The sequence below is a fragment of the Nasonia vitripennis genome, chromosome 2, assembly GCF_009193385.2.
Source record: "Nasonia vitripennis strain AsymCx chromosome 2, Nvit_psr_1.1, whole genome shotgun sequence".
NCBI lineage: Eukaryota > Metazoa > Arthropoda > Insecta > Hymenoptera > Pteromalidae > Nasonia > Nasonia vitripennis.
Genome location: NC_045758.1, coordinates 92,351 through 101,678, shown reverse-complemented (window position 1 = coordinate 101,678; position 9,328 = coordinate 92,351). Strand labels below are relative to the sequence as shown.

General features: G+C 35.9%; 3 protein-coding genes across 3 annotated transcripts; 1 reads left to right on the top strand and 2 right to left on the bottom strand.

Annotated features, from left to right (window-relative positions):
- Positions 1–218: 218 nt before the first annotated feature.
- Positions 219–2,476, bottom strand: LOC100116519 (cell division cycle 42 homolog). The gene is made up of 6 exons (XM_001602337.6): positions 2,321–2,476; positions 1,778–1,974; positions 1,581–1,690; positions 1,304–1,501; positions 1,082–1,211; positions 219–1,005 (listed from the first exon to the last, which is right to left on the bottom strand). The coding sequence occupies exons 2-5, from the start codon at positions 1,953–1,955 to the stop codon at positions 1,122–1,124; spliced, it is 576 nt and encodes a 191-aa protein (XP_001602387.1). The 5' UTR covers positions 1,956–1,974; positions 2,321–2,476; the 3' UTR covers positions 219–1,005; positions 1,082–1,121.
- Positions 2,477–2,614: 138 nt separating this feature from the next.
- LOC100118012 (protein crossbronx homolog) lies at positions 2,615–5,161 on the bottom strand. The gene is made up of 7 exons (XM_001602049.5): positions 4,752–5,161; positions 4,472–4,653; positions 4,327–4,391; positions 4,156–4,256; positions 3,876–4,063; positions 3,629–3,797; positions 2,615–3,541 (listed from the first exon to the last, which is right to left on the bottom strand). The coding sequence occupies exons 1-7, from the start codon at positions 4,782–4,784 to the stop codon at positions 3,458–3,460; spliced, it is 822 nt and encodes a 273-aa protein (XP_001602099.1). The 5' UTR covers positions 4,785–5,161; the 3' UTR covers positions 2,615–3,457.
- Positions 5,162–5,382: 221 nt separating this feature from the next.
- On the top strand, positions 5,383–9,327 carry LOC100118048 (tyrosine-protein kinase Shark). Its single transcript, XM_001602076.6, has 14 exons — positions 5,383–5,772; positions 5,857–5,994; positions 6,095–6,258; positions 6,354–6,539; positions 6,826–6,910; positions 6,984–7,142; positions 7,224–7,426; positions 7,495–7,659; positions 7,756–7,948; positions 8,036–8,283; positions 8,378–8,486; positions 8,567–8,735; positions 8,813–8,939; positions 9,013–9,327. The coding sequence occupies exons 1-14, from the start codon at positions 5,697–5,699 to the stop codon at positions 9,208–9,210; spliced, it is 2,220 nt and encodes a 739-aa protein (XP_001602126.1). The 5' UTR covers positions 5,383–5,696; the 3' UTR covers positions 9,211–9,327.
- The last annotated feature ends 1 nt before the right edge of the window (position 9,328 follows it).

Genomic DNA, 9,328 nt, shown 5'->3' with positions numbered 1-9,328 from the left:
CCACTTTCCGTTTGAGGTCAAGTTTTTCTGCCACGGCCGCTGCAGCGATCTCGACAACTCTTGACTCAAGACCTGCAGACTCGACTGCGTTGCGTCGAAAAGGCCACCGGTTTTCCGATACGCTTCTACAAACCGACACTGACAGCAAGAGAGAAAGAGAGACGAGCATCGGGCGAGGCATGCACGCTTTGCCGAAGAAATTCTCATTACAGACAGCGTACAAATGTAATTTAATGTTTATTTAAGAATATTCGATACATAACAGTGCCGTGTATACGGGCCATACAAATAAATTCTAATTTTCTTTCAAGTATATATAGGTTAAAAAAAAAAACGGTTTTGCATTGATATAAAGGTGTGTATATCAACAAATACAATAATCTTCCCCGGTCTTAAAATTGCGATTTCTCGACAACTATTTCGAATGCAAAATTGAATACTGTCTGCAGACTTTCCACGAATAAAATCTCAATAATGAATGGAGCTAAAAGTTACCGAAACGCTGACGACATTATGTTATATGATCTTTACCATTCTCCTGGCAGACTTGCGCAGTACTTGTTACTCGTTACTGCAATTCGCGAGCAACGATTCTATCACCTTTTTAAATCAGTCCATGGTGCTGGCGATTTGCTTTTGTTCTGTAAATCCCTTCGCCAAATGCAAGAAAGAGCTATACACGGTCCCAGAAATTTCATTGCGATTCTTGGTGTATATTAGGCAGACTTTGTCAGAAGATGCGAATCACCGCTTATGTTTACGAATAAGTATATGCTTGTGTACCTCATAAGTTTTTATATGGAAAAATTCGAAAAATTCGATAAAAATCGACGATCCAACGATCCATCGAACTATGAGCTTAATAAGTCTCAAAAATCTCTACTATACTTTTTCAAAATTGCGGAATGTGTCTGTCTCTCGCCGATGTCGTATAATCATGATTAATTAGCCGCGCGAGAGACATTCGCTGTTGTGGCGACGAACACAGCGGCTTCGAGTGCATTCCTGCAAAGGATGTCTTGGTTAGCATTTTCTATACTACTTTGGATTTCAACGTGGCATCTCTTTAAGCAACGTTTACCTATTCACACATGGCTGGCTGAAAAATCGACTAGTGCTTTTTACAGAAGGAAACACTTTCTACCCTTCGGAGGCTCTGGTGGCTCCAGTGCAGCTAAAATTGCTTCGTCAAATACATTCTTCAAGCCTTTCTGCAGAACATGAATGAACATTTATTTAATGCATGCTCAACTTTTCATAATTGACAATTTTCATTATTCCTCATTTATTTCGCACAAATTACCTGAGTAAGAGCGCTGCATTCGACGTACTTCACGGCCTTCAGTTCCTTTGCAAGTTTTTCTCCCTGCTCCACTGATATAGGCTTTTGCTTGTTCTTTGCTAGTTTTTCAATAGTAGCAACGTCGTCTCTTAAATCAACTTGAGTGCCTACCAGCAGGAATGGAGTCCTTTGACAGTGATGTGTTATTTCTGGTACCCACTAAAAAATTATTTTCATTTGCTTGAATCATCTCGCGTCATGAATTATCTAAAAATTGCAAAAATTTGCCTCAACTAACTTTTTCTTTCACATTTTCAAATGATGAAGGCGATACAACTGAAAAACAGACTAAAAAAACATCCGTTTGTGGATAGCTTAGAGGACGCAGCCGATCATAATCTTCCTGACCTGAAATACAATTAGATTCTGAATATTGATGTATATTTCGAATTATAGAAATATGCAAAAATCATTGGATTTCCACTCATTGCTCACCAGCTGTGTCAAATAATCCCAGGGTGTAGGGATCTCCTCCGATCATTACTGTTACTGCATAATTGTCGAATACAGTAGGTACATATTCGGAGGGAAATTTATTGGTAGTGTAGGAGATCAGCAGGCAGGTTTTACCTACCGCACCATCTCCCACAACTACGCACTTGATTGTTTGCATCTCCAATGCGGCGCCTTATCTGTAAACAACAATTGTCTTTCTTATAAAATAGCGCATATTTTGCAGTTTTCTCAACCCGCTTATATAAATATTATCAGTGAAATCTCCAATTTCGTTTCGAAGCAAAACTCTTTCTTTTCTGTGAAGGTCATTATGGCGATGCCAAGAGTAAAAATTAATCATGACAAACAGTGTTAAAGCTAAGTCTGAGGCGCAGTCAAAAATAACCTCAAAAATACCGAAGCCGACACAATGGAATACACTAATGGCAAGCACGAGTGCAACCAAGTTTTTTAAACTGTTTTGCTAAAAGTAACTTTAAATGAAGGAAATTTTAATGTTACAAAAAAAACACTGCTCAATACCTTGGCCGACTGCAAATCGCATTCAATCACTATCAGTCGCCTGATCAATTAACGTGGGATGGAACGACGCAGATGACGAAGTTGCGTTGCGCGTCGGCCGTCGGGTCAGGGAGTCGGTCGGAGTCGGCCGGACGAATGGCCGCAATGCTAGCACTTGAAATCTATAGAGGGCACCACCTTGCGGTCGATTGTCATCAGTGGGACTCTGAATGTATTGTGTTGTCAGAGATTGTTTTTAATTTATATACCACAACAAAGGATTGTGACAAATTGACAATACAACACAGGTAGTAATTCTTTAATATAGATAGATTTATTAATAGTTTAAAAAAAAATTAAAACCATAACATTTATATATTTAGGCAGTATAAGCATATAGTAATATTGATTTAAAAGCTACGCGAGAATACGAAATTTACAAATCCACTTCCAAAAAATAATGCACTCACTATTCATGGAAATAGGCAAAAATGTTTCCAAGAGCAATTGCAAGATTATTGAAAATACGCGAACAACCGTTTTACCCCGCTTTCCGATTCTTATTTATTGCACTTATTTCTTTATTCTTATACAAATGAAAAATAATACGAGTAAACGCTTCTCATATAAATATTAAATACTCTGCTTAATGTACACAACCTTTGATTGTAACTAAATAATTATTTTGTTCAATATATAACAATCTCAGCTACTGCTCGTAAGAGAAGTATAACAATTTTCAACAGAAAATTCAACTTAAATCGTACAATTATTGCTACTAGCACTGTATACTATCACCGTTGTACAATGTCCTTAGAAAATTGGACACTTTTGGATCGCTGACGGCGATTAATTGATCGTAAGCAGTAGGACGAAAAGTTGGCTCATTTTATCATGTGAGTAATGAGTATCGTTAGTAACAAAAGTAATCTCCGGTCAGTCGGTAAAAATCTCTGCAGCATCAATCACATTGTGTATAAAAATTTCATTAGAATACTTTGCATTTACGTTATTAACTCTTTTATCGTATAAAAATAGTTGCGTGATCACGCTCTTATTTTTTTATTTTTACTATTGTTGCAATGCAACTTGGCGAAATGCATAACCAATATAGAACCTAGTTTTCAATAGAAAATATAGCACATCTATGATTATTTGCTATCTAGCCTCTGGTTTCGAAAACGGCTGCAAAGAGCCTGGTTGCACCCACGAATATCCCGTGGGTTTGTTCTCATTGTCATCCTGAAATTTCATAAAGATATGACAGTCGAGAATCTACGATAAAAGTTGTGAAATCCAAATATTCTAGATATTGACTAATTAAAATACCTTTGGTTTGTAAATTTCTTGTTTTACAGGATCGTGTAATTCACTATCATAAGGACTAAATGTAATGTAATGGGGATCATCAGTTGCTGGCGGATCATAAACTACACTCAGGCTATCCTTAACACATTTCTTAGCTTGTTCTTTAAAATTTTCAAAGTCTGTTTCTAGCCTGTAATCATAAACTGGATATTTAACAACTTTTCACAAACTTCAGGCATGATACATATAAATATCAATATTAGCTTACAGTAATAAGGCTTCATCATTAACGGAAATCATTTTGGTATCCAGCTTGGTGAAAATTTTACTTATGTATTGCACTAGTTGCCAAATTCTATTGCTTCTTTTCCACTCGGGAAATCCCCAGGCAGTATTCAGTTCTCCTGTTGTGTAGTTTATCAAAGGGTGAAATACCTTGGTTTGGAATAGAACGTTCTGAAAAACGAATATTTGATATAATTACAATAAAATAAGTACTTAAAAAATAACTATAAAAAAAAAAAAATTATAAAATGATATGTTTATACTGGACATTTTCCATCCGGAAAGTTTTGGGGTAGTGTGATAGTAAACCTGAACACACCACCTTGATAAATTCCTTGACGAATAAACTGTACTCCAAACCATACTGAAAGTTTAAAGAGAATGAATTTTGATTCTTGAAAATCATGATAAACATGTTATAAAGATGTATTTACAAAAAGAATTTTGAGCTGATGGTATGACATAAATTCCTCTCAAATCTTGACTGCGTAATGTATTGCTTGAAAAATGAATACATATATCAGTTACAATAGGAGTTCAATTTCAATAAACTAATTATAAAATACATAAATCCCTCACTATTCTGCAAGAATGTTGTATTCTTGAAGATATACTGCATACTCTTTACTGTTTTGAGAAGTATTTGGTCGGTCTATCATCTTGACAGCAGTGCTGAGCTGAGAGTCCCCATTACTATTAACTGGTAGTAATTTTCTGAATGACCCTTGTCGTTTCAGATCATCTTCCGAGTCACCCTCACTCTTCACGTAGAATAAGTGCAACATTGCAAGATATTAGTAATTATAAAGAACAAGCATACAACTAAAAATATATTTATAGACATAAGATAACCAATTACCTTGATCCCAGAAACAGAAGCATTAGTAGACATTTTCGGAAGGAAATCAAACGCTTAAATCATACTTAATTATTATTACATCAGTAATGAATATTTCTCAACAGGATTCTTGCAATTCCTTGTTTTTTATACATTAGGACGGCATTTTATCTTATCACATCTTAGGTTATGTTTCCGTAACAACTTTTTTCACAGAACTAACTTTTGTATGTACATACAGCAACGATTCCCTCTGTGAAAACTCAAAATAAAAATATAGAAGGCAAACAAGTGAGACTTCATGGAAAGACTGCGGGTCGCGGGAGTGTGGTAACTTTTTAGAATTTTAAAGAGGATTAATTCGTTAAATCAATGCAATTTAAAACACACGTATAGATGCTTTGGCTATAGATACATGAATTCCGCTATATATATATATATATATATAGAGAGAGAGAGAGAGAGCTATTACTTACCTCCCATCAATAGATACCTAACTTGATGAGCGAGTTTACGCATTTGACACATCAACATATCTCTATTAGGTAAGGCAGGGATAGGTACGTAAGGAAGTTTTCGTGCTTATCAACGACAAACTGATTATACCTATATGTTGAGAACGACTGCGCATGCGTGCGACGATAATAATGATATAATAATAATAATAACAAGAAGCAAAAGAATAATAATAATCGTTCAGAAATCGTCGTCTGTTTACGCATACCTGGCTGATCCAGACAATAAGCATTATAGGGCACTAGTGTGTGCGGTGTATAGATACTTGATGGCGACAGTGATGACAAATGCTCCAAAACGATTAGACGTATAATGGAGCTCCAAAATGATTTGAGTGAAAAAGACGCGGATTGCCATACGTATCAGTGACGCGTAAAGATCCCATCGACGAGTCATTCTTTACCTTGATACAACTGTGATCGCGTTTACCAGAAACTATCAGCTTTCATCATGGGTACAGAGGATGATGTTTGTTGGTTTCATGGAAATCTCTCCAGAGAAGATGCAGAAAGCTTACTTTTAGAAGGTTGATACATTTATTTTTAATTTCGAAAATCCGATGCTTGAGATGTAGAATAAAGTGATCCAAGAAATTAATGTTTTTCTTTAGATGGTAGAGATAATGGGACTTTTCTTGTCAGAGAAAGTAGCTCTTCTTTGGGAGATTACGTTCTTTCGGTGCTACACGATGGTGAAGTTGCGCATTACCAAATCAGAAAACACGGAGAAGATGCATTCTTTTCTATAGGCATGATTTCTTTTTTTTTGCTTTTTCCATAGTTCAGTTGTTGCAAGTTTTGTTACCAGGAGTTATTGCAACGGTCATTTTCTTTCTATCTTTTTTTTAGACGACGAAACTACTATACATGGCTTAGAAACACTTATTGAATACTATCAGAAGGAAAATGACAGGCTCGTGACAATACTACAAACTCCTATAAGAGGTCTACCACCTCCGCATGATACTCGAAGACATGGTAGAATGAACCTGTTGCACAGAGCTACCATTCAAGTAATTATAAATCGTTTTTTGCATATCTAAAGATCTTATAGCAGTTAGAAAGGTAAATAAGTAAATAGAAGAATAATTAAAAATTTTCTTCACAGAAAAATTATACAATAGTATCAGAACTTTTAAAATGTGGTTATAGAAGTTTAGATGCCAAAAATCAACTCGGCCAAACTGCTGTGCATCTGGCTGCAATTGATGGAGCGGATGAAATATTGAGCAAACTCATTCAAAACAATGCTAGTGTCAATTGTCGAGATACCGCTGGTTACACTCCTCTGCACGTAAGTCTTTTTTTATAAACTACCATATACGTCTGCATAATCAATTAAATTGATTATAACACAAATAAATTTTTCCTCTTTTCCTGAAAAGCTTAAAGCAATAGGATAGTAGGTCAATCAGGTAAAATTTAATGCAAATGTCCTATCGAAATTTATAGAATGTTTTATTGTTGTTTGAAAATATATGTTTTCTTCTGTTTTTTTAAATCTCTTTTTAAAGCTTGTTTGTCGATCTTTTATTGCGTTAATTTTATACTTAATTAATTTATTACTGTATTTTTATTAGTATGCTTGCCAAAGTAATCTACCAAACACAGTACAAATTTTAATTGCTGGAGGCGCAAATATTCAAGCTCGTCACACAGAAACAGGTAAAAACCTTAATCTTAATAAATTTTGTTTAATTCATTGTTGTAGTTAGTTAAAGTAACTGTTCAAATTCAGGAATGGTACCTTTGCATGAAGCAGCAAGTAGAGGTCATGAAGAAGTAATTCAAATTTTGCTTTCTGCCAACGCACCTGTATACCCCAGAACATTGGCCAATGATGTGCCAGCAGATCTTGCAAAAATCAATGGCCATACAGAATGTGAACGAATTCTGCGTAAGATACTTTTCTGTAATCTGTAACAATAGCAATTTATTATTTTGACCATTATTTTATACGTTTAATACTATCCTATAGGTAGTTACAGCAGGCCAACAAAAGAGAAAGCTAGCGACTGGTATCACGGCACATTAGATAGGATGGAAGCCATCAATCTTTTACACAAAAATGGGGATCTTGACGGCTCATTTCTAGTTCGTCTGAGCGAAAGACACGATGGAATTCGCGTACTGACAGTTATGTATAACAAGACGCCCTACCATTTTCAAATACAAAAACGGGTAAGTTTGTACGGACTCTATTTGTAGCAAAGAATGTCTGAGTATGTATATATTATTTATTGATTCAGAGAAATTTTCTATTCATTGATAATGGGCCATATCTTCCTTCGTTGGAGCACGTGATAGAACATTATCGTTGCATGCCGGATGGTCTTCCAGGGCCACTCATTCATCCAATTGCACCTATCCCTAAACCGCCAATTCCTGAGATGCCTCCGTCAATATTTAATGGGGTACGTTTTTGACGTTTATAGCGGTAATCTTTCTTTCCGTTATTACATTACATCGAGTTGCGAACTAATTAACGACCCCGTTATTAATTTTAACAGGATACTCTTAGAAAAAAGAAAAATCAATTTCCTAAAAGTCTTCCCGAGCCATTGGAAAGGCCATATGTACATCCAAGTAGTTCAGTTCATGTCGATAATAATTGTGCCAATAATAAGAATAACGACAGTGATCTTCATAGTGCCGTTCCTGCGATTATTGAAAACGATAACGAAACTGTGCCTTTAACTCAAGGTACGTGTAAAGCTATAAGTAGTTCTTTGGATTGCCATTCTAATAAACTGTCCGTGTAATGTCATTTCATCGTGGCATCCCTTTCAGTATTTGTACCCGGGGAGAATATAATTCTCGGAGAAGTTTTGGGTGAAGGAGAATTTGGCGCCGTTTATGAAGGGCTCTTCGATTCGCCATCCGGTACTCAAGAACCCGTTGCAATAAAGATGTTGCGTGACACGCACAATATTGCCACTCGCGAGGAATTTCTTAGAGAAGCACGATTGATGATGACATTTAATCATCATTGTATTGTTAAGTTGATTGGATTTTCAGAAGGCCCGCCACTCTTAATGGTGCGTAAATTAAGACGCAAATGAAAATAATTATTGATGCAATGTACGGCACTTATATACATGCTTCTATAAAAAAAAAATCTCAATTTTTCAGGTACAAGAGTTAGTATCGCTAGGTTCTATGTTAGCGTACCTCTTAGAATTTCCTGATAGAATTAATCCTAATTATGAGCTTAAAGTTTGGGCTTCCCAAATAGCATGTGGTAAGTCATAAGTCATAGCAGCTCCTTCAATAGCAAATTTATAATAAATGTGTTATCTAGGTTGATCATTATTTTTATAGGTATGAAGTATTTAGAAGAAATAAGGCTTGTTCATCGTGACTTGGCAGCGAGAAATATTTTGCTGGCCTCGAAGCATCAAGCTAAAATAAGTGACTTTGGCCTTTCAAGAACCTTTGGTTCTAACGATTATTATAAAGCAACCGCAGGAGGAAAATGGCCAATAAAATGGTAAGTTTTGCTCTATATTTCTAGCAATACCATAATACGTCATTTAATTTTGCAGTAGTAACACGTTGTATTTTTAGGTACGCTCCTGAATCTTACAATTATGGTACATTCTCGCATGCCAGTGATGTGTGGAGTTATGGAATAACTTTGTGGGAGATGTTTTCTTACGGGGAGCAACCGTACGGTGATAGACGGGGTACTGAAGTATGTAAAGGTTTTTTTTTCTTAATTTTGTATTTCCCAATATTATTGTTTATTTGCTTTCTTTTTTGTGAAGGTGATAGATCTCGTAGAAAAGGGCGATAGACTCGCCCAACCAGAACAGTGTCCAGATCATGTGTACAAAGTTATGCAAAAATGCTGGTCTTACTCCCCAGCCGATCGTCCCACGTTTCAAGAGCTTCTTGATATTTTTAGTAGTGATCCAGAGTATGCCAACATTCGAGAACTTGTGACAGCTGTCGATATCAGCTGATGATTCACGCTTGAAGTGTGCAGCACGTTTGTTATGGATGCCTTAGTGGAGCATTTTTACATGGTACTGATTAAACGTATACGCTTTAAAATTATATATCTTAATTCTCTTTTTTTTT